At 42.1% G+C, this 25,920-nt stretch overlaps 1 protein-coding gene and 1 non-coding gene across 3 annotated transcripts in view; both read left to right on the forward strand.

The window, feature by feature from the left end:
• The window catches only part of NPSR1 (neuropeptide S receptor 1), a 153,840-nt gene that overhangs the window by 105,348 nt on the left and 22,572 nt on the right, over window positions 1-25,920 (forward strand). The window contains exons 4-6 of one of the 2 annotated variants that reach the window (XM_007078568.2): window positions 1,859-1,952; window positions 7,715-7,916; window positions 20,268-20,344. In XM_007078568.2, coding sequence (XP_007078630.2) covers window positions 1,859-1,952; window positions 7,715-7,916; window positions 20,268-20,344 — 373 coding nt within the window. The remainder of the gene's footprint in view (window positions 1-1,858; window positions 1,953-7,714; window positions 7,917-20,267; window positions 20,345-25,920) is intronic. The other variant, XM_015535925.2, reaches the window with a different exon arrangement.
• LOC122236771 lies at window positions 17,184-17,290 on the forward strand. The gene has a single exon (XR_006215023.1). It is a non-coding gene; the product is annotated as a U6 spliceosomal RNA (small nuclear RNA).

The following is a 25,920-nucleotide window of genomic DNA, read 5'->3' on the forward strand; positions in this document are numbered from 1 at the left end:
TATTCAATCCCGTCCCTCTTCTAGAGTTCTTAATTTTTAAACAATGCTCAGTCAGCAGAAATATTTCCTCAAGGAAGATTTTTCAGGAGATTATGTGATGTTATACTTTCTTTTTTTATACACTTAAGAAAACTATTCTGTGCCTTGGCACAGAAATGATATTTACAAAATTCTTGGATCATAATTTTTCTTTCAAAACTCTGAACATGTTTTTATGCTGTTTTCTGGCATTTATTTTTGTAAAAAAGAGGCATGACAATTTGAGATGCATTTCTTTTATGTAACCTTTAATTTTTTTTTTACCCTCCCTACATGTTTGAAGACCCTTGAAATTAACTACTCTTTTTGACTGTCTGAAAGTACATCTCTTTGTGTTAACATCGCCTACTCCTCCAGCCACTCCTTATTGTGACCTTTTTCATCTTGCTTCAAATTCTGAACTTGTGTTGGCAAGTTCCTCACGGTCACAGTCACTCAACACAGTCAAAGATGGCTGAGATTCTTACGACCTTCTCACCAAGACGTTCCATCCCATAGAGTTCTGCCCTTGGGAGCTTTCTTTCTCATATTCCTTCAATGCCATCTCCTATGCTGTGTGTGGCCATCCTTAATAGTTCTGAATTCATAGGTCACACGTACAAATCCCACTTTTCTCTAAGAAGACTGTTGTCTAAATTTTTTGGTTAAATTTGGCCAAAATTCTTCTCCCTGTCCATATTGCATCTTTTTAGCAAGAGGAGAATTTCTTCTTATATCCCTCAAGAAAGCCTTCAATCTTTAATCAGAACTCCCACCCTGTGGCACCTTCCACAACATTGGTGCCAGGACGCATTTGCGGTGGTGTTACACAAATAAAAATAATAGAGAACAATAACATAGTTGATTGTTATTTTTCTGAATGAGAGAAAGAACAATAAGGTATAAATTCAGACAAAAGTTATTACCAAAGTCATGGTATTTCTATTTTGTTTTTAGGAGAGATTCAGACACTCACCCTTAGACTCTGGTCTTTGAGTTATTCTTCCCTGCTCTGGAATTGATCCAAAGGTTACAAAGCAGAGATATGACTAGACTCTTGGTATAAATAAGACTCAAAGTTACCTGAAAACTTTCCACCTTGATCATTCTTTCAGAAATATTTCATTTAATTACATTTTGATTATGCTTTTAACATGAGAGATGTTAACCTCTTATATCCCAATTTCCTTCTCTGCAAACTATGCAAATAACACTGTACTCAGGATAATTAAAGGGCATGAGTAAGGCTAATAAAAGAGAGGGTGGGAAGGAGGAAGGGGGGGACCCAAGGACTGGCCTTAATGAACAGTTATACCAGAGAAGTGGAGGAGGAAGTGAGCTCTGAGACTGTCAATGCAGATGATGATAAATGATTCTAAACAGCACATGGGCTCCCAGAAACCAGATCCCTTCCATTGTCTCCCAACAACTCACACTGATAAAAGGCAAATGAACGTTTGTTTCTAATTATTCTGGAATGTCAATTGTGGCAGGGAAAATTAGGTTAGCTTTAAAAGTCAATTACAAACAAATGTACCATGCAAATGTCAAGAGAGACTGATCCTGAGATGTGGAGTCTCCAAGAAGCCAAATGAATGAGTGAGGAAGGGTGATCTGGAAGCATTCTCCACAGCTACGACTAACAATGACAAGTGCAGCACCAAGAACAGCAATCTGCTTGTAGACACAGGGAGTGAATCATTTCTCTCCCTCACCCAAACTTCATCCTTCCCTAGGTTTGGTGCGCAGGTTTCTCAATAGCACAGAACATTCTTCTTCCCATTGTGTGGATTCCCTCACTTCTATGAAGTCATGCACCCCCTCTCGTTTCTGTCTTCAGGTTGTGCTGCTCTATGCCTCTACCTATGTCCTGGTGTCCCTCAGCATAGACAGATACCATGCCATCGTCTACCCCATGAAGTTTCTGCAAGGAGGTGAGCTGGCTCAACCAAGCACTATTCTGTAAGAAATCATCCTTGGGTGAGAGTGGGATTGTTCTCACTAATATCTTCTATGGTTCTTTTCCTCCCACTTTCTCCTTCTCTGCTTTCTTTCTATTTAATGGGTCTGATTGTCCATAAAGATGTAGAAAGAGAGGCAGAATGCCTGGGGAAATGCTGATGGTTCCCACGGATGGTCAAGAGCTACTAGGGAAGGTAGTTTGCTGGGCCCACTTTGTGACCATTTCCCTTGACCCTAATGCCTCTGGCCTCTTCCTTTAGAGCAGTGTTGACACATACACCTCTCCCAAGAAATGAATATTCCCACTTCAACTTGCTCATTTTCCAGAAACAAGCACCTTGCCCTCTGTACTCCCAAACCATAGAAATAATTGGAAAGATTTTTTTAATTCATAACAATACTGGAAACAAAGAAAATTCTCCTTGATCCAGTGATAGTAAGGAATCCTTAGGAGGACGCAGATGGGTCAGAGGGAAGACTGAATCCACACGGTTGCCAGTACCCACAGGCTACAGTAATGTGGGTGAAGTGTTAAGATTGTGTAAAGGCCCAGGGCAGGAAGGACTCAAGGAAACTAACGGGTGATTTCTGGAGCACAACAAGGAGGGTTGATCACTGCATGTTTCCTTTCCCTTTGGCCTCCCCTGCCCTAGAGAGGCAACAGGGATGGAGGTCTCTTCCTCCTAATCGTGGGGGTGTTGGATTTGGAGAGACAGAGTTGGGGGTCTTAGGAATCAATGAGTCCTTGGAGGGGTGATGGGTACCTAGTCATGAGACTAATTATCCATTACTCTGCCCATGGGCAGAGCTTACTTTCCTCCATGACCCCTGAAAGCAAGTAATAACCCAATGTTCAGTGACCCATACCACGCTTTCCCAAGCAGCCCATGAAAACTTATGAAATGAAGAACCTAATGTGAAGAACCTAATGTGATTGCACCTACAAAGATGAGGTGCAATCAAATATAGAAAATGGGACAAAAGTCAAAACGTGGCAAATAGATAATACTTTAAAATACCATTCTGTGTAGTTTACAACTAAGAAAGCAAAATGAACAGAACAAGCAGAACGTTAGAATAAGTAGAATTAATGTCATCAGAATCTATTGAATATATCAGATAATATTGGCACATGTGCCCTTTGACATAGGAATTCTACTTTTTGGTATCTTCTCTTGACAAACACCCACATGCATGCAAGTATGCACACATATCGTTTATGGTAATGTTGCTTAGAATAGCAGGGATTCCCTCGTTGGAGGAATGGCTGGCTAGCCTATGTAGAAGTTTCAGTAGCTTAGATTTATTGATTGCATACTATATTCCATTCACAATTCTAAGCTCTTTATGAATGTTAGGTACTTTAATTCTTACAACATCTCTGGGAGATAGATGCTATTATTATCTGAATCTTATAGTCTGGACAATTGCAATTCAGATAGTTAAAGTAACTTGCCCAAGATCACACAGCTGGTAGGTGTAGGGGCAAGGTTTGAACCCAAGACAGCATGGGTGTCTTTGACTACCATATATCCTGACTCTGAATGAGGCATTGGGATAGCAATGGATAGTAAAAAAAAAAAAAGAAAAGAAAAATAAAGAAAGAAAAGAAAAGAAAAGAAAAGAAAAGAAAAGTAATAAGCAATTGCTTCCAAGGACACACACACCAAATAGTGCTCACTCTGGGGATGGGATTTGGACTAGTCATAGTGACCACAGGGACTTACATACAAGAAGGTATATTGATGTGTTGCGTGCAGTTAAAACCAATTTAAAAATATAATTTACACCTGTTTTAGGCTTTTTCTAGGGTTGTTTTTCTTTGTGTGTGTGTGTGTGTGTGTGTGTGTGTGTGTGTGTATGAAGGTACGTGACCACTACTGAGCTTTCTAGGCACTACCATTGCCTCAGTGATTATGATAAAGAAGGAAGCAGGGAGTGAGATGAAGGAAAATGGGGAAACATTTTATGCTCTATACGAAAGTGTGATATACTTATTCATTCATCTATTTATTTACGCCCAGTAGGCCCCAGGAAGGTTTGAGTGGGGACATACAAAAAACACATACACCAGGGTATTTCAAAGTGCAGAAATATGAGTGAAGGGAAATCATATAAGAAAACATGTGAGAGGTGTCTCAGGATGCTTGGCAGAAGGTGGAGGCTTAGGGAATCCATAGCCAGAAGGAAAACATGGTCAGTTACCCATGTCACCATACTCATTAGATTAAAAAAAAAAAAAATCAAATGTTTAGCTCATGGAAGATATGACGAGTTCTAGGAAACACTGCAATATTATGAACAGTGTCCTAAATTACAGAAAAGGCAGGAATGAATATCACAGTGTTCTGTTAAAGATGTAAAGCAATTTATTTCCTCACTACAAAATTAATAGAGGTTCAGTGTTGGGCACTTAGAAAATAATCATCTCCAATGGCTTCGGGGAAAGATGAAAGTTGGAAATCAACACTAACCGTTTTCCCTTCCTCGCTGACAATTCCTCTGAAGTCATGGAAGAGCCATAGAAATCGAGGACACTTGGGGTGCCTGGGTGGCTCAGTCTGTTAAGTGTCTGACCTTGGCCCCGGTCAAAATAGAGGAGACCTGGAGCTGGGTGGGAGCCAAGGAAAGAAGCCATCCAAATCCCAGAAACTTCAAGGAATTCCTAGTACACATGGGTGCCACATCCCCAGGAAGGCTGTATGGCTGTGCAAGAGTTTGGGGAGAGTTACAGGTGAGAACAGGGAACCCGATGCTAGAGTCTCTTGATGTCACAGCTCATTGGAATTTAAGGGCAGCCCTGAGGGGCAGAGCTAAGGGTTTACGTGACTGAACAAAGAGAAGACAACAGAAAGCAATTCCCCACCAGACAGCACACCTTTGTGGAGAACAGGAGCAGGTGGAAGCCACACAGAGTCACATGTGGCTTTGCAGACACAAGGCAATGACAACTAAAGCAAAGGAAGGAGAGGGGAAGGGGAGGCCACATTTTACTGATTTTTTTTTAATGCTTTTTACTAAAGTGGTAGTTTCCTTAGCCAGCCACTCCAGAGAAGTTGACATTTCAAGGCCCTTTAGGATAAATAAATATAAGAACAATTAGGAAAACATCTGTTAATAATGAAGAGAAATATGTCATGCCAGATATTAAAACATAATATAAAAGTTTGATAATTTTAAAAAACATGATACTGAAACCAGAATAATGTATGGAAAGCATATGGAATAATGTCAATTAGAAAAGAATGAATTACTCAGTATATGGTGTTATTATAGTTGTCTAGCCACTTAAAAAATATTAGACTGCTATCTGCCACAGCTAATTATAAAGTAAATGCCAGTTGGATTGAAAAAAGTAAAAATTTTAAACTTGAAAGGGGATGAGTATGAGTAAAACTTTTTTTTTAGTTTTGGCAAGAGAAAGATCTTCCTAGGAATAACACCCAAGGCAGAAACAATAAGGGAAATAAATGTTGTTTTCACTACATCAGAACTTTAAAACTATTTATACAAATAATAAATATTGTACACATACTTAAGAAGCAAAATGACAAGTGAGAAAATATTTGTATACAACAGACAAAGGGGTAATATCATTTTTGTAAAGAACTGTGGCAAGGATAGAATAACATACCAATAGAAAAAGTGGGCGAAGAACATGAACAAATTATTAAGAAACAAAGAAAAATGAGCAGACCATATATAGAAATACTCTTTTGGACCACTAACTAAACAATTGCAAGAATTAAACATTTGGATATGAAATCTTACCAATGAGGTAACAAGAGTTAGAGGGGGAATCTTCTCCGGGTTGGGAGGGTATAACAAGATAGTCGTGTCTGTAGACTTCTGGCGGGAGCCATAAGTTGTAGACACTTCTGGGAGAAATTTAATAATATTTGCCAAAATCTGTTTCTAAGAGTTTATCCTAAGGCAATAGCAGTACAAAGAGATACATATAAATTATTTGTAATAAAAATAATCAGAAGCAATTTAAATACTTAATAAGAGGCTATGGATAAAATTGCAGTTTAGTGTAACCATTGAGGGGGGGGGAAATGTATCAGTGCTTTTCAAATTACATTTCACACTCTGGGCCCGGAGGGCTCATTTTGTAGACCTGCTCCCAGACAGGCCTGGAACCTTCTGGCTGTCACCTAGCCTCAACCTGAGCTACCCAGGCATCCTGCACTGGGCCCAAGATAAAATTAACATTTGATGAAAGGCTTTCACTGCCTGAAAAACTCTGAATGCCGCTTGTGTAGATGTAGACATGAAAAGATGTCATAAAATTTTTTGACAAAAGATTTTCTTGACATGACAAGATGGTCATAAAATTTTTTCCAGGGAAAAAAATTAGGTTGAAAATCAGCATGTATATTATGTTCTCATTTTTATATGTGTAATCTATTGTATTATATATGAATGCACTATCAAAATTTAGTCTGGCTATTTCTGGGTGGTGCCACCAAGGACTTCTTTTTCTTCTCTTTGCTTCCATTTCTCTGCTAGTATGTCTGTAATTATCATGTGTAACTTCCATTGCTAAAAACAAAGAAGGTAGAGGCTTCTACCTTTTATGATGCATAAAAGGTAGAGGCTAAGACAGAAGTACAGAATTGGACAAGAGCACTTTGAACAAGAAGCTGCCTTCCTATGGGTAGGAGACACAGGCAACTTTGAAGGTAACAGAGGATGGCCTACCTAATACCCAGACTGCATTTCATCTGTTCTGTCCCTGAGTGTTAAGCCCCAAACGGTCACTCTTTATAGCAGATGGGCTCCGCTGATCAGAAGGTCAACAGTCTTACCACTGCTGTGTGTTTGCTGGTGACACATCTGACTGGGGACTTCCCGGTACAGCCCAGCACCTGTATGAGAAAAGTAATTCCAAGCATGTGCCCTGGGTGGACTCTGGGGACACATTTTTAGTACCTTGGTGGAATTAATTCTAAAGCATGGTTTCCTATTCTTTGAATCTGATTACTTCCTTGCCCATTCCTTTCACAAGTGAATACATTGTTAGCCCGTCAAGGGAATCTGAGTGGGGCCCAGGAGTTGCTGATCACTCTTAAAAGTCCAGGCTCTAGGACCTACAGAAGATAAAATTTGAATTTTAACCAGTGAAAGAACAAGAGCATGCAGGAACAGTTACTAATGCTGTCGAGGTCTGCAGAAACCCAGCAGGGATCACATCCCTCTGATCAAGAGGAAAAGCCTTCCAGCCATCTCACTTGCTCTCTCAATCCCATCCTGCTCTGTGCTTATTTCCTCACCAAATTCCCACTGCTTTTTCTACCCAGAGCAACTTTCCTCTATTCCTCCAGGAACCAACTCCCTTACATTGTCAACCACATCACAATAGGTTCCCTCCACCCTCTGCCTCCTGAGATCCCTGGTCCTCCTAACATCTCTGAAAAGGATGCTTCTCATCCTTCCTTCTGAGAACATCAAGGCGTGGGGGTGGTGTTGACATTTTCCTACCTCCCTGGATCACTTCTAGCTCCCTTCTCCTCCATTACTGCATGTGCACTGGTCTGTTCCTTTGATGCTCATGTTACCATGATTGCCTTCTACAATGTTCCCTCTGTCTGACCACACAGCCATGCTCCTCGCCCAGTGAAGATGTCAGACACTATTCTCAGTCTCTTTCTCACCTTTCATACTGTCCTCATCTTGGGTGATTTTGATGTCTACATGAACAAACCATCCAACTTCTCTTTCCTTTGAGCAGAAAAGCAAGCCAAGGTCCTCATCATGATTGCCTGGACCCTCTCTTTCCTCTTCTCCATTCCCACCCTGATCATATTTGGAAAAAGGAAACTCTCTAATGGTGAAGTGCAGTGCTGGGCACTGTGGCCTGACGACTCCTACTGGACCCCATACATGACCATCGTGGCCTTCCTGGTGTATTTCATCCCTCTGACAATCATCAGGTAAGGGGCCAGCAGTCCAGACCCATGGATTTCCTGGTTCGCCAATTCCTGCTCTCCTTCCCTACAGGTCTTTCATTGTTCCTGGTGTCCTTGAGGGAAGTGGCCAGACCACAAAATTTCATCTAAACTTACTGTTTATCAAGCCCAACTTCTCCAAAGTAGAGTGAAAGAAGGGAACTGATATTTTCTGAGTATGTACTATGGGGCAGGCATTGTGCTAAGTGGTTAACAATTGTCCCATTAACCACATTACAACTCTATGAAAGAACTACTGTTGTCTGCATTTTATGTGTGGCAAAACTCAGGCTCAGAGAGGTCAAGTAATTTACCCAACATGGCACAGGATTTAAACATGGGTTTTTCTGATTTCATGCCTGTTCTTTCTCCTATAGCATGTAGTCTTTCAAATATAAGACATAATGCCAGTTTCAGAGACCTTATAATTGGAAAGATAGGCAAACTTGAAACAACACTGAGCAAAAAAGGAAAAAAAGGCAATATACACAAAAACTATGCTAGAAAGTGTGGGCAGTGAGGTCAGTTAATGGCAGGGAACACTTGCTGGAAGCCACCATTGAAGGAGAGAGGAAAGCAGGCTCCCTGGTGACTGGGGGTTAGAGTAAGTGTGGTGACAGGGAAAGGGAAGGCAGGCGGTGTCAGTAGGGGAGGGGAGAAGTTGGCAAAAAGCTCTTTCTGGTGGGGTGAGGCTCGATTATAAAGGGCCTTAACCACCAAACCATAGGTGGTTTGTCCTGCAGCCAATGGTGGCCACTGATGGTCTTTCAGCAGAGAAGACCACAGCCACCTGGAAAGGCAGGGTCTCACTAGTCATATGGCAGGATCGCCTCTGACAACGTGGCTCTGTGTGGGTGGATGAGATGGGATTGAGGGAGACGCTGGCATGTTGAGTGTGTATGTGGCCAGGCTGATCCTGTTTTGAGTGTCCTCAAGCTTGCCATGGAGCGTCCCATAATTTCTCCTGGTTGAAGGAAGATCAGCCTTTGGTTTCGGATCATATAAATAATGATGCAGTAAAAATCTTTGTATTTAAATTTATTCATGAGTCCCTGATTATTCCTTCAGATCCCATTCTAGTGGAATTCTTAGATCAAAGATGATGCTCATTTCAAGACTTTAGATGCATATTCATAAGCTGCCCTATAGAAAAGATGTATTCCTGCCAACAGCAAAAAAGAGCTCTGATTCTTCTTCCCCTGACCCAATGGAAGATGACATCACTTCTTTATTAAACCTTTGTCAAACATAGAGGTTGTGAAAAAGTGTCTTACCGGGGCACCTGGGTGGCTCAGTCAGTTAAGTGTCTACCTTCGGCTCAGGCCATGATCTCACAGCTCATGAGTTCGAGCCCTGCGTCGGGCTCTCTGCTGACAGCTCAGAGCCTGGAGCCTGCTTCCGATTCTGTGTCTCCCCCTCTCTCTACCCCTCCCCTGCTCATGCTCTGTGTCTCTCTGTCTCTCAATAATAAATAAATGTTAAATTAAAAAAAAAAGAAAAAGTATCTCACCATTTTAATATGCATTTCTTTGATTATTAATTAAGTGTATTAAGTATTTTTCAAGTGTTTTCTGATATTATGGGAATCACATATTCTTGCTCTTTGCTCATCTTCAGTCTCATAAAATCCCAAAGCTGGAAAAATGTTATTCATCACATAGTCCAGCCCCTGAATTTTTCATAAAAGCAGGCTTAAAAGAAGCAAAATGACTCACCCAGCATCAGAGGTGGAGCTGGGCAGGATGGTGATCCCATAGCCAGCCCAGCAGCCTTGCTGAGGTTGGAGATTGCCCAGTCATCTCTGCTGAACTGACAAATTGACGTCTACGTTATTTCAACGTACTGCCTCCTTTCTACCAAGTTGAACTTGGGAGGAATCCTGAAGGAAAGATGAAGGGTATTTAGACAACCAATCAAAGGTAAGTCATAGCATTGTTAGAAAGGGGCACATGGAAGAGGAGGGCGACTAGTCGCAGGGGTGAGCATTTGGGAGGAAGCGGCTTCCGCCGTCTGTCACACAACTGACACATCGATTTCAGTGGCAGTGCATGTCCTTGTTCTCTCCTGATTGATTTCCCATCAGTTCGCGAAATCAGTCAAAACCCCTGCTCAGCAGGGTGAATACAGTATGTGAACCACATGGCTCCCACTGCACTGTCTGGCCAGATCTGTCACGCGGCTCTTTCACTGTCCCTAATCTTCCCCCATCAATTCAAGCTGCTTCTTCCCATCAGGACCTCTCAAACTTACCTGCAGCCCAACTTGTGTGTTCTTGTAGTGTCCTTGGAAAAAGCTAAGTATAATTTGATGATGAAGGGATGATTTCAAAAGCAAGTTTCACTCGGCCCTCATCCTTCTCCTTGCTCCCTAGCTGTGGTAGAACGATGGAGATTCAGAGTGACCTCCCTCCAACCTTGAGCTTCTCTGAAGGGTTTCCTATCTGCTCAATTAGGAGCTTCACTCTTTCATGGTCAGGCTCCTCCTGTTGAAGAAAGAACTTCTCTCAGGGGGATGTGGCTCCACCCCATCAGCTTCTCCTCCCTTCTTTTTTGTTTTGTTTTGTTTTTTAATTTGAGAGAGAGAGAGAGAGAGAGAGGTAGAGGAGCAGAGAGTGGGGAGGGAGAGAGAATCCTGAGCAGGCCCCACACTGAGCATAGAGCCAGACTGGGGGCTTGATCCCATGACCCAGGGACCATGACCTGAGTGGAAATCAAGAGTCCAGTGCTCAACTGACTGAGCCACCCAGGAGCCTCTTCTCCTCCCTTGACACAAGACCAGGCCTAAATGGAATCTCGTGAGGAATTCATTTATTTATTGTTTTCCAGCTAGCTCCTCGGATAACTTGTAACAATTTCATATCTCTCAGAGCTAAAGTTCACCGTTGTTGTTTTCAGTTTTCCTTCTTAACCACGCTGTGGATCCTTGCGTTTGATTCTTTTGCTTATAGTTCTTTTAGGTAAAGTTAAACTTTCAATTCCAAGCTTAAGTAGACAAAAGAAACAACTCAAATAAGATGCTCGTTCACTTTATGAACCATGCCTCATGCTTCATTGTTCTTCAGGCATGATACACACGTACATATATATACATATACATACATACATACATACATACATATATCCTTACCAAATTGAGAGGCAAAAAATACATATGTCATTGTTTTAACTTGTGTTTTTTTCATTACGGATGAGATTTTAAAAATTTAATATGTACATTATCATTTTTTATTTTTCAAGTAAATTACATATTTTATCCTTTTACCCATTTTTTTCTCAATTTTATTTTGTTTTCTCTCTTCTTTATTTTCAAAGATATTCTTTAAGTAATGAGCTTTTCATGTTTTCAATCATTGAGGATATTTCCCTAGTTTGTCATTTGCCTTTTCATTTTGAATATAGTTTTATTTTGCTTTTGGTTGATATGACTGACATAATTATGAAAGGGGGAGACAGCATGAATTAAAAAAATCAGAAATGAGAAAGTCTTGGGTGCCTGGGTGGTTCAGTCAGTTAAGCGTCCGACTTCAGCTCAGGTCATGACCTCGCGGTGAGTTCGAGCCCCGCGTCCAGCTCTGTGCTGACTGCTCAGAGCCTGGAGCCTGCTTCAGATTCTGTGTCTCCCTCTGTCTCTGCCCCTCCCCTGCTCACACTCTGTCTCTCTCTGTCTCAAAAATAAATAAAAACATTAAAAATAAATAAATAAAAAATAAAGAAATGAAAAAGTCAAATGAATAAATTTAAAAAGTTAAAAGAATCATAGGAAAGCATATGCAAAACTTTGTATAAATGCAGGAGAAAATATGAATGAAATGTATATGGCTTCTCTCTAATACACCCACGTCTCACACTGTCGTGTATGCACATTTACTCATGCTTTTCTTTACATTGTTGCCTTCCATTTCTTTCTTAGGAAATTGCCTCTTCCACATACTTATTTCTACTTTGATTTAACTTTAAAACATTTTTTTAAAATTTTTTTTTTAACATTTATTTATTTTTGAGACAGAGACAGAGCATGAACAGGGGAGGGTCAGAGAGAGGGAGACACAGAATCTGAAACAGGCTCCAGGCTCTGAGCTGTCAGCACAGAGCTCGACGCGGGGCTCGAACTCATGGACCGCGAGATCATGACCTGAGCCGAAGTCAGCCGCTTAACCGGCTGAGCCACCCAGGCGCCCCAAAACATTTTTTTTAATGTTTTATTTATTTTTGAGACAGAGAGAGACACAGCATTAGTGGGGGAGGAGGAGTGAGGAGGGAGACACAGAATCGAAAGCAGGCTCCAGGCTCTGAGCTGTCAGCACAGAGCCCGATACAGGGCTTGAACTCATGACCCATGAGACCATGACCTGAGCCGAAGTCAGATGCTTAACTGACTGAGCCACCCAGACACCCCGATTTAACTTTTTAATGATTTATTATTTTAGTTATTTGAAAATAATTTCTGTGCTGGGAGTACATTAAAAATGTCACTTTAAAAAAACATATTTGGGGGCGCCTGGGTGGGTCAGTCAGTTAAGCGTCCGACTTCGGCTCAGGTCACGATCTCGCGGTCCAGTGAGTTCTAGCCCCGCGTCGGGCTCTGGGCTGTTGGCTCAGAGCCTGGAGCCTGGTTCCGATTCTGTGTCTCCCTCTCTCTCTGCCCCTCCCCCGTCCATGCTCTGTCTCTCTCTGTCTCAAAAATAATAAAATAAACATTAAAAAAAAATTAAAAAAAAAAACATATTTGATTTGATTTGACAAGTGCCCCAATAGCATTTAGTTTTGATGTTACATATGAATTAGAGATCTAACTTGAATTTGTTTTTTTTAATGTTGGTCATTTGTCCCCACACCTTTCACTGAATAATCTATCTTTTCTCCATGGTATGAAACAGCAATTCTATCATATGCATGTTTATATTATAAATACTCTCATTGTTTCTGGGCTTGTTAGTCTCTTCAGTTTGTTTTTATCTTCTTTTTTCTTTATCTTGAGAGATATTCTTTATACAATAACCTTTTTCTTTTTTTACGAGTTGCAAATATGTCCCTAGTTTGTCATTTGCTTCTTCATTTTAAATATGGTTTTATTTTCAGTTCATCGTAATTGCCATAATTAGGAAAGGAGAGAACATAGAAATAAGTAGGTTAGGTGCTTTTTTGCCACTAATTCCACATTGTTTTAATTATTATAGCGTTATATACATTTAATATCTGTTAGGACAAGATGGCTTGTCTTTCTCAAAGGTCCCCTGGCTATTTCAAGGGAGTTACTGATGTTCTTCCCTTCACGCACTTCTCCAGCCAGAACAAACAGGGACGTCCCTCACTCCTCTCATGCCTGTGCCTTTGTGCACATCATTCCTTGTGCCTAAGCACTCCTCCACACTCACCCTGCCTTGCTTCTGGAAACTCACTTCACATTCTTCATTTGTCCCTCCACACACCAACTCCACACAGAGCTGCTGCTGCCAGTCATGGGCCAAATAGTGCCTCAGCTGTTCACCCATAGCCTCCAACCTCAGCTCGTCCCTGTCGCCATAAAGGCTTCATGGTAGTGTAATCACCTGCTTGTGCGGCTGTATCTCTTGAGTATAGAACTTTGTCTCTTAATTTCTGGATTCCAAATCCAGCACACCATAAAGGCCCAATGCACAAACTGCCCCAATCACAGGACAGAGATGCTGTGTCACTCTCTCTCTCTCTTACACACACACACACACACACACACACACACACACACCTATCATGGAAATTTCTGGCTACTTAATACCTAGATCAGTTTCTGGCATATGGCAGATCCTTCATTAATATTTGTGAAAGGAAAGAAGGAAGGGAGAAAGGAAAGGGAGAGAGGATGAAAGGCAGAGACGGGGGGGAAGAAGAGAAGAAGGAGTTATATTGCCTGTGGCAAACTTTCAGGAGAGCTGTGTATGAATAAAGATTTAGCTGCTCTGCCATTAATTAAATCAAGCCTCCCAGGACTTGAAATCACAGTGACTGACAATAAAGGCAATACAATGTTTTTCTGGGTCAACACAACTCCTGTTATTTTAAAATTTACTTGACATAACTGTCTAACTGTTGCTGGGAAGGTTATTAGCCCTGGTGTAATTGCTTTAGTTTAGCTGTGGTTATTTTCTTGTGACTTAATTGATTTCTCATTCTTCTATCATTTTTATCTCTGTGACATAAAGATAGAGGCATAAAATATCCATGGCCAACGACTGCAAAGTAATAAGTGGAAAAAAGCACATTTGTCATAGAGCACTGATTCGTGTTACATGAAAAAAAATCCATTTATTTCGCTTGGGGAATGGAGTTCAGACTGTGGGAAAGCCCTATGCTAAGGTTGGTACAGCCCAGTAGAGTTCATGGCTATGGTGGGTAAAAGGACCCAGGGGCTGGCCAGCACTGTCCCTGGGCATGAGGTCCAAGGTCAAGGAGAATGACCCATGATATTAGTAAAGGAAGTGATATACTATATGGTGTTACCTGAGGGGTGGCAAGAGTTATACCTTTTGAAAAGGCATTCTCACGAATTTGCTAGGTTAGGGTAGATGTTTGTGATGGGCTTTCCAATATCCATTCCACAATAAGCTGCTCATGGTCGCCTCTCCCCTCAGTATGTGAATAGTTTGGGAATGGCCAGGTGAGCAATCGTAGCCAATGAGATGTGAGGGAGTGTTTCTGACAAGCTTTTGGGAAAGATTTCCCCATTCTTAGGGAACAAGCCCAGGAGAGCACAGCTTCTCATCTTCTGGACATTGCTGTCTCTGCATTGACACCTAGAACTGCTGTAGTCTGACTCAGGGAGACACCTACACTGAAAAGAAAAGAGACAGGGATGGAAGGAATGCAGATTTGACCCTCTGAAGTTACAATTGCGGAAGATAAGAAATATTCTAATTTCTTAGAACAATTTGAGTTGGGAGTTTTCTGTAACTTGCTACAAAAAGCATCCTAACTGATACCCAACTGTCCATACTTGCTGGTTCCAGACATCAGTGAATTCATCTGAACTACCAAAGTCACCAGAGTGAACTCTTCTGAGAAATCTCAGTTAATTCTGTAGTGCCGAGTGAGTTAATAAAGGCATTCCTTTGACTTTCTCTGTCCAGGAGCCCATTAAACATGGTGTCAATGGATTGTGTATATCAGGACTCTCACATTTTTCTTAGTTTCTTAAGTATCATGCTCTTTCTACATTCTCCCCCCAAAGTTACTTCTGCCTTCATGTCTCCCAGAGCCCAATGACACAGTCCCTGACTCCTTGCCTCTTCCCACACATTAGTTATTTCCAGAAATACATGTAGAGCACCCAACTTCTGCCAGACCCTGGACCAGGCAAAGGGGAGAAATGACAAGACATACATCCTGTTTGAATTTAAGAATCTTCTTGTATAACAGAGAAGGCAGCCAATTAAGGAAGGTGTTGTAGCAGTGTGATGAGTGCTATGGTAGGGCAAATAGAGAGCCCCCTTAGGGGATCCACAGCAGAGAGGCTAAGCTGGTCTAGGAATCAAAGAAGTAAATAACTAGAACCATATATAGTATGCGTGACCCAATACAGCCCCCAGAGGAGGCTGTGCACCCTCCTTAACAAGTTTGTTAACAAGTTGGTTAACAGTCCTTGAAGTCAGAGGACCCAGGCTACAGTCCCATTTTCTAGTTGTGTGAACTCAGACAAGTCACTGAATCTCTCAAAACTGAAGTCTGACCCCCAGAACAAGTCAGGGCCCTTATTATATACTCTTGTGTCACCCTACATTTTATCTCCATATGATTTTGCTCCTTTATAATCATTTATTACTGTGTCCTCATTTTATTATCGTCTATCTCCACAAATACAATATGAGCTCCATGAGGGGTAGGACTCTTTTTTCTGCCATGGTATCCACAGTGGCTCAACAGGTGCCTGATACAAAAAAGTGCTCAAATGCATATAGTGGAATGAATTAATTAATGAAGGAGAGAGACACTTTCAACTAAGGAGTATTCTTAAAGCCCCTGCCGGGAGAGGAGAAAAAAAGGCCTATCCAGTGAAGCACCAACTCCCCCTGCCTGTCTTCCCTATGCCTGACCTCCAGCGAGACCTTTAGAGCACAATTCAACACCATCCTCAGACCCCAAAGGTGAGGCAGAGATTCAGCCTTAGGCCCCGTCTGACTCTGAAGGCGTATGGCTCCAAGATTGCAGTGGACATCCATCAAGTCCCCAGCCTTGTGCTGAGTCCTGCAGGGGTCAGGCACCTGTAATCTGAATGGGGTGCTCTCATGGTGTCTCAAAGGAAGAGCAAAGGTTTTGTTCTGTTTCCTCAACACTTCTTACGCATAATCCAGACTCAGAACTAAGGAACCGGGTTCAGGTATCCTCCTAAGAGTCCTACAAGGTTTTCTCTGGCTTAGGCTTTCACTCTCCCCTCACCATGAGCTGCCTCTATAAAGGAAATGAAATAAAATGGGTCTGTGTCCAGATAGTCTTCCATAAAATCAGGAACTCCACCTGCCAGTTACCGATAAGGGATACTTTCTTCAATCTAGGTGATCTTTCAGTTTTCAGGTTTCTAAGAAGCCTGAAGGAAAGCTGCACTTGTCAAGAGAATGGAAATAGATTGAAGACATGGAAGAAGTTGGACTAAAAGAATGGAGATGCTATTCTTTAGCTCTCTTTCTACAAATGGGCTATTTATAGGTCTGCTGATCTTTAGGACATGACCACCATAGACAAGAATCAGTGTAACCAGTGTTATACTATCATGGAAGCCCCAAGGAAGAGGGAGCTAATTATCACTGGGGAACAAGCACAGCTCAGAAAGGTTTCATAGCAAAGTGAAATACAGAGAATAGGCTTAAAAATGCATTTCAATGAGAGAGCAAAGCGGATGCTGACAGATGGAAGACACTGGAACTCAGATTCACCCAAAGTCAACTACATGTGAAGCATGGAGTCAGGGTTAGTTTTGTTGGCCTGCCCTATTGGCTGCTCCCATCACTGATATGGACAAATGTCATTGAGAGACAGTGGGGTGGAAGGAAGCAGGATGATGATGATAAGGTAAGGAAGGCAGAGGCAGATTGTGGGAGGCTTTGGATGCCCTGCATAAGAGACTGGATACCATCTTGTAGGAATGTGGAGACACTGGAGTGTTTTAAGCCAGAGAATGACTCTGTGTCCCAGAGCCCCACCTTGATGGTGGCATGGACATTCAAGATGGTAGCTGAGTAGAGGCATTGGAAGATCACCATAATCAGGCAAGAGGTCACAAGGGGTGCTCATTTGGGCAGCACACATACTGAAATTAGAATCATACAGAGAAGATTAGTATGGCCCTTGCATGAGTATAACATGAACATTCATGAAGCCTTCTATACTTTTAATGAGTATAGAGATTCACTTAGGGAAGATGATAAATTCTGGAGATGGATGATGTTGATGGTTATACAATGATGTGAATGTACTTCATGCCACCACACTGTGCACTTAAAAAGGGCTAAACTGGTAAATTCTGCTATGTTTATTTTACCACAATAAAAAAAGTTGTCAGGGTACCTGAGTGGCTCAGTTGGTTAAGCATCCAACTCTTGATTTCAGCTAAAGTCATGATCCCAGGGTCATGGGATCAAGCCCTGAGTCGGACTCTATGCTGACAGTGCATAAGTGCAGAACCTGCTTGGGATTCACAGTTTCTCTCTCTCTCTCTCTCTTTCTCTGTCCCTCCCCTGTGTGTGAGTTTGTTCAGTCTCTCTCTCTCAAAATAAATAAACATTTTTTTAAAATTGTCGAAGTATAAAAAAAGAGGTTGGAAGGATCTGGATTGATGCTGAGGAGCAGCAAGGGAGAGGAAGGAACAAATCATGGAGACATTTTGAATGGAAAGTCCACAGAACTTGCTGATGAAAGAAATGAGGAGGGAGAAGGAGACAAATATAATTCAGAGATTTCTCTGATGCATGACTGCTCTGCTCTGCTCTGAGAAGTGGCCTGATTTGGGTAATAAAGGGACACCCTACTTATTATTATTATTTCCACTTGCCTGATTGGTCCTATGTAGATTAGGTGGGGATGACTTAGTCTTAAACCGCTAACACATAAGACCTTCCTTAATTTTCCTTTGTGTATATGGCAGGTGGTCAATGAATATTTGAATTATTAATTGACATAGCACTGAGGTTGCAAGTGTAATACATAATTAATGTTTCACAGTGGTTGTAGCCTTTCCTTATATTTCATTTCCTGGGGAAAAAGTCTCCTTGCGATAACAAATGTCCAACTTAGGGTAAAGAATAGACTCACAAGTAATTTTTTTCTCATTTCTTCTTTAAAGTAGACTTACAAATTCCAGAAAAATCCCTGGACAGGTAGATGAGAAGGAGAGGGGATGCTCGAAAAAGGTCCCAAGCTCACCTGGAGCATTCAGAGGAGTTCAGTGAGCAAGAATAGGAAAAGCAATAAGGAGCAGAAGGTTTTAACACAGTCATTAATTAAGTTATATTGTAAAGATCACTAAAAACAATTAGTGCTTTGTCAGCTACTGCAGACCAGAGCTCTGATTTTGTTTTAACCAGTGATTCTCAGGAGGGAAATTTGTGCAGTTCTAAAATAAAGAAATGCTTGACACCTGGGTGGCTCAGTTGCTTAAGCATCTGACTTCGGCTCAGGTTCAGCTCTCACGGTTCATGAGTTCGAGCCCCGTATCAGGGTCTGTTCTGACAGCTCAGAGCCTGGAGCCTGTTTCAGATTCTGTGTCTCTCTCTCTCTCTGCCCCTCCCCCACTTGCACTCCGTCTCTCTCTCTCTCTCTCTCAAAAATAAATAAACATTTAAAAAGATTTAAAAATAAAATAAAATAAAACAAAATAAAGCAATGCTTTGTCCCAAAGTTTTTGTTGAGTTTCTTAATATATTAGAAACAACTAATAACTGATTACAGTATAAATTTTTATATTCATTAAAGGAGACAAAAGATACAAAATTTGCTGATGCTTTTGAGTCACTTACACTTTGCTTTCCTGTTAGGTATTGATTATATCATGCGAAAGTAGATGTGATATTATGTGAAAAATGGAAAAGAAAGAGGGAAAGAAAAATGGCATTTATTGATTGAGTCTCTGCTAATTTCCAAGCACTGTGCTTGGCATTTTCAATGTTGTCACATTTGATCCCAAAAATCTCATAAGAAGTTTGCATTATTAACTGCATTTTAGTGTCAACAGAGTGTGTTAGTTGGTGCGGGCTGCTGTAACAACAGACAGACAGACTAGGTGGCTTGTAAACAACTGAACTTTACTTCTCACAGTGCTGGAGGCTGGAAGTCCAAGATCAGGGTGCCAGCACTGTCAGATTCTGGTGACAACCTTCTTCCACGTGGCAGACGTCTTGTTGTGTCCTCACATGGCAGAAGGGGCTAGGGAGCTCTGTGGGGTCTCTTTGATAAGACCACTAATCTCATCCATGAAGTCTCCACCCTCATGACCTAATCACTTCCCAAAGGCTCTACCTCCTAATACTATCACTGTGGTCGTTAAAATTTCAACATATAAATTTGGGGGTGGAGATACATTCAGCCTCTATCACTCAGTGTATTGCTTATCTATTGCTGGGTAACAAATTATCATGAACTCAATGACTGAAAACAACATATATGTATTAGCTCCAGTGTCTATGGGTCAGGAGGCTGGACATGGCTTAACTGGGCATGTCATCAAGGTGTCTGCCAGGGCCGGGATATCATCAGAGGCTCAACTGGGGAAGGATCTTCTTTCAAGCTCTCATGGGTTCTCGGCAGAATTAATTTTCTGGAGGTGTAGGACTCATGGCAGCAACAGAGAGAGACACTAGCAAGACAGGCACTACGCTTATATGCAATCACAGACATTATCACCTTCGGCCCACTGCACGGATTAGAAGTAAATCACAGTTCTCACCGCATTCAAGGGGAGGGGATCTCACAAAGGCATGAACACCAGAGACAGGAATCATGGGGCCACATTAAAGAGTGTCTAAGGTCAAGGTCATACAACTAGCAAATAGCAGTGCTGGTTACAAACATAAATCTTTCTGACTCCAAACCCTGTGTTTGGATTCTAATGTCAGCTATTCTTCAGCTATTTCTCTAACCACCTGAGTTACCTTGAGAAACCATTTCACTTCACCAAGTCCTAGCGTCCTCAGTTAAAAAAGAGGTAGCTGTCATCTTCTGGGATTCTATAATCAGCAAGGACAGGGACCAGGCATGGTGTAGAGACCCCTCCCTCCATACCTCACACTCCGGGACCTGTGAGTCCTCCTGTCTCTGTGTCTTCACTGTAGGAACCCACCAGCCATGTTAATATTACCTCTGCTCCTTTCCACAGTGTCATCTATGCCATTGTGATCAGAACCATTTGGATTAAGAGCAAAGCCCACGAGACTGTGATCTCCAACTGCTCTGGTAAGTCTCTAATCCGAATTACCCAACTCTTGGGTAATTTTGCTTCTGCAGTGTTTTTTGTTTGTTTGTTTGTTTTGTTTTTTTGTTTTTTTTTCCGGCAAATATGAGCTTGCGCTTTGCCTGAATACAATAAGCCTGCATTATTCTATCAGGATTCAGCCAGCAGAGCAGATCCACCAGAGGCTCTCCCAGTAGGTACTGTCTCTTCCAGGTGGCCTCCCTGAAAACTCAAAGAAGGAAGGAAGGGGGGACTTTGGGGGCCATGATCCAAAGCCCCCCCCCCAGTTTCTTAAGCCTGGCAAAAAGGAACACCCTGGAGGACACTGGGGTGAAAAGACAGCTGTCCAAGGAGCACACATTCAGTGAAACATGAGGATAGACATTTCTATCTGACTTAAATTTACAGATGGAGAAAACTGCTGTCTATCCACAGAACAATCCTGGACCCTAAGCTAGGCAAAGAATGGCCAATTTCACCTCAGCATGAGCCTGAGACCACCTGCTACATCCCTTCCCCAGATCCTGCTGCAGTAAACCTTGATGCAGAACACCTCCCCCATGGCAGGCACCGGGACCTGAAGGCCTAGCCTGCCTCCCAAGCAAATATTACTGGACCTGATGGAGACCAACCTGGAGAGAACTCAGTGAACCAAGTTCACTTTGCCAGAAAGAGAGGGGCAAGGGCTCCTGGTTTTCCATTTATTATAATGCAACTAGTTCTCTCCTCAGGCTCCCCACCTCCTCCCGTTCCTTGTACACACACACATCCCTTCACACACCCAGTCTGTCACACACACACTTACGCACTCATATGCACTCACATCTACATACTCACCCACATACGCTCACTCAAGGACAGCAAGCTAGAACGCAGCTACGTGGACTATGAAGAGTTGGTTTCTGTTCTAGATGTGCCACTAAGAGTTGTGCCACCTTGCAATAACCTCTCTGGCCTTCAAGAGGTTAAGATAAGGGGACAGACTAAATGGTCTCTAAGTCTACCTCTTTTCAGACTTTGAGCCATTACCTTTACTGGACCGAGACCACACTCATCTTCCTCCCTCTTGAAGCTACTTCTTCCAGTGAGAAAGTCACATGGATTCCCAAGTGGGCACTGACAATCTGTGTCCCTCTCTCTAGAAGAATTGGTAGAGATGTGTCAGTGTTAGTGTCTTCATCTGAATTCAGTTCATTTCTGCTGTGTTCCCCACATGTCAGCAGTGCTACAAAGGACCGGGAATGCCAAATGAGTAAATGGCACGATTCCTGGCTAGAGGAAGCCTGTTCTCGTGCACTGGGTTTCAGCTCCGGCCGCACAAGGGATTGCCTGGGGATCTTTTCAAATGCCCCAATGCCAGCTACCACTGCCTGAGAGATTCTGATTCACTTTGTTTGGAGGGAGGTCTGGCATCATTACTTTGGAAAAGCTCTTCAGATGATTTTCATGTGCAACGAGGTTTGACAACCTCTCATCCAGTGGGAGACACAGTTATAGGCAACTGACTCCCACGATGATTGACGAGAGTAACCCAGAGGTGTGTGCAGGCTGCTTGGAAATTTTCCGCCCGTGAAATACCTATCGTTCAGCTCGTAGCTCATTCTGGCCTCTACACAGATCCTCCACACAGACTCCCTCATGCCAGTCTAGTCTCTGCAGCCTGGTTTTTCTAGAAGAACAAGAGCCGTTGGGAAGAAAACACAAATGCATTCATTTTATTTATTGTGAGTGGCTTTGGTCAAAAGTCAGAATATTTGTCTGAAAAAAGAAAGGAGGAAGACATCCTTCCTCTATCAGGTATCAGATAAATATATTAAATACTATAACTGTTGAAACAGTTATAGTAGTTAATTATTTAATTATTAAGTACTTAATTACAGAAACATGTAAATATCACTTTTTTAAGTATATTAATATATAATAAATAGAATATGCATGTGCATGTACATATAGATGATAGCTAGTTGGATAGATAGATAGATGATAGATAGATGATTGAAAATGTCAGGAAGGACAAACACTAAATGTTATAGTAACTATCTCTGAGTGGTAGAATTTTATCTTTCCTTCCTTTTTTTCTTCCTTCCTTCCTTCCTCCCTTGCTTACCCAGGGGCTAAAATTTTCCATGATTACATACATTTTATAATATAAAGTAATAGCCCACTGGCCCTTTAGTCTGTATAAACATCCATCATTATGCTAGCTGTGTATATGAGAAATTTTTTAACTGTCAACTCAGCCCCCACAAAAAATTATCCTTTCATGCACTTCTCTAGGTAAACTTTATGCTTGAACCCTGAGAGACCCAATGCTGAGACTGTGTAGATAGATGATAGATAGATAGATAGATAGATAGATAGAGATCTTATACTGATGAATATCTAAACATTCAAAACTTACATTCTCAGTGAATGGGTAATGACCAAGATCAGATATATCTGGATATATAGGTAGTATCTAGAAGCTACAAGCAATAAGGAAGCTCCCAGAGGCTGATATGAGAGATAGAAAAAGTGCCTCTGTCTGCCCTGAGCTATCTCCCTTCTGAACCTTCCATGATGCCAGAAATTCAAACCAGTGGAGTCAGTCACTTTTCCTTAAGGTACTCTCTCCAGGAGGACCCAGCAGTACATTTGCAGCCTGGTTTGAGCAATGTGCATGCACCACACGAGCATATACTGGTCAAGTTGTCACTTTAGAGTGCATGACCCCTGTTTGATGGTGGACAGATCAAGTGTGGTGGGACCAGAGGGGTTTGGAAGGTCCAGAGCTTTGGGTCTAAAGGGGGACAAAGTAAAAAGGGGGATATCTTAGTCTGTTCAGTCTTCCCTAACAAAGTGCTTAAACAACAGAAATTTATTTTATCACAGTTCTAGAGGCCTGGAAGCCCAAGATCAGGTGCCACTTGATTGTGTTCCTGGTAAGAGTTCTCTTCTGGTTTGCAGACGGCTGCCACTTCCTCCCTGCTGTGTCTTCATATGAGGCAGGAGATGAGAGAGAGGGAGCCCATGCTCTCACCTGTCTTCTTATAAAGGCACAAATCCCATCCTGAGGGCTCCAGGCCTTCATGACCTCATCTAACTCTGATCACCTCCCAGAGGCCCCATCCCTAAATACCATCATGTTGGGAATTAGGGTTTCAACATATGGATTTGGGGAAGACACACACACTTAGTCCATACAGAGAGAGAATTGAGAAAAAAAAAAAAAAAGACACCGTGGAAGTAACTGAAGACCAACGAAATGAGAATAGACAAACACTATTTATCCAGAGCTTGCAAAAGAGCCATATGGGTTGCATGGCATGGCTTGCAAAAGAGCCATGACTTACATTTTGGCAGAGACTCAAAAGCCAGTGGTAGAATGGGAAAGCTTTATAGTGGAAAAAAAGAAAGATATCAGGTGTGCCTGGTTGGTGGCTATTGGCCTGGGAAGCTGCAGGCAGAGCGAAGTAGAAGCATGACATCCTGTCTGATTGGTTAGGGGTGTGCATTTGGCTTTCTCTGGTTGGTTTTACGTTGAAAGCAGGGACAAAACCTGAAGAAGCTGCCAGTCATTAATCAAGTGTTGGCTGTTTGGCATAGAGTGTCACAGGTCTTACTGGCCAGCATGCTAGAGATACAGGTCTGACTTGTACATAAGAAGGTGGCTTTCTGGTCTGCCTACTATAGATAATGGACTGGTTTCCTGGCCTGGCAGCTGCAGAGTATGGGTCAGAGTTCTGTTTTTATATTTGATCTTGCCATGATCCATTTGTTTATTTGGTCTGTCAACACAATCTGACGAGACAGCGGAACAGACAGAACATCTACTGCCAGTCACTTCGCTAAGTTCTTTCCATGCGTTGTCTTCCTGAATCCTTACACAATGCTGCAAGGGGGCATTATCGTCTCTCTTTTACAAATAGAAGACAGGCGTGCAGGTTAAGCCCATGTGATTGACCAGAAAGCCTGTGTGTCTTCCCACTGTATCAAGCTGCCTCTCAGAGGAAGGACACTGCAAAAGGGAGGTGGTAAATGGCTAAAAAAATGCTCAGGGGTGCCTGGTGGCTCAGTCAGTTAAAGTGTCCAACTCTTGATCTCAGCTCAGGTTTTGATCTCAGGGTCGTGAGTTCAAGCCCCACACTAGGCTCCACCCTAGGTGTGAAGCCTACCAAAACAAATAAACAAACAAAATAAAAACAAAAACAAAGCATAGAGTGAAAAAAATACTTTTCCTAATTAAAAAACCCAAGCACATGCTCTGTGGCGTGGCTTTTGCCTTCAGAGTGCTATTCCTGTCTTCTCTCCTAAACTGTTTCGTTTTGAAGTATTTAATATCTAAAAGATGGCCGCTACGGGTGCAGGGCTCAATTTTATTTAGGTAGGTGAGGTCTTCCTGTGCTTTCAGATGTAAATCAGGTTGGTTTAAACCCCTGTCCTGTGATTCTTGCCAGTTCCAGGAGGCTGGTATGTCCTTGACCCCTAAGCTCTCACATTCAACGACTCATCTCGTAGGGTTCTTCTGTTCCCTCCGCTCCTGGCCCAGAAAGCATGGAATCCACATCATTTTCCTTGAGTTCATCACTCACAAGAGTAAATACAGCAAATGTTGCCGGAGGTTCGAGGTGATGAAAGGTTTCTACATCCCCTCAGCTGCCCCACCCCTCCCCCTTTCTCATTAGGTCTTTCACCACTATGGTTGAGCTCTGTCTCTCTCCAGAATCTCCCATATCTCCCTGCTACTAGATTTTCCAGTCCCTAAGTTCTTGGCTTCCCCCGTCTTCCAGTCTTTGAAATAGTACAATGCCTCAAAGTGATCAGTTTTCCCACTGATATACAGTATGCCATTACCCTTCCCCGAAGGTAGAAATGGTGGCAGTCAATTTTTATTCTCTAATACAAGTTTATATCTCCATTACCTCTATTTTCTAGTTGTCCATTATCACCACCATGAGCCCCTTCTGGAATGAGGAGCAGAGAGTAGTATCAAAAGCCTGTATACTCTCTGTATCTGATTCATAAATGGAATTCACCTGATTTTCTTTTGTTTTAAGTTTATTTATTTATTTTGAGAAAGAATCAGAGAGTGAGCAGGGGAGGGGCAGAGAGAGAAGGAGAGAGAGAATACCAAGCGGACTCTATACTGTCAGCACAGAGCCCAACGTGGGGCTCCATCTCACAAACTGTGAGATCATGACCTGTGCTGAAATCAAGAGTCAGTCACTTAACAGACTGAGCCACCCAAGCGCCCCATGATTTTTTACTTGTCATTACAGCCAAGCAGCTATGGAGATGGCCAGTAAATAGATCTCCAGTGGTGTTAGCAGGCCAGGATTATTGCTCATCAACAAGGGGACATCAGCAATGATTAGTGTGAACAGAAGCGCACTTTATAAATATAGGTTGCAAAATTCAATCTATCACTCGTTTATGAACCACTCTTCTTACTGGCAAATATGTCTATTTTCTCTCCCTCAAAGGCTGACAGAAAGAAAAGGAAAAGCATTTTTTAATAAATGATCTAAATACTTTCCCAAAAACAGGTGTAGAAGGCAAGAGGTAGAGGAGATAAGATTTTCAATCTTGTAGCTTATCT

The sequence above is a fragment of the Panthera tigris genome, chromosome A2 (genome assembly GCF_018350195.1).
Source record: "Panthera tigris isolate Pti1 chromosome A2, P.tigris_Pti1_mat1.1, whole genome shotgun sequence".
Taxonomy (NCBI): Eukaryota; Metazoa; Chordata; class Mammalia; order Carnivora; family Felidae; genus Panthera; species Panthera tigris.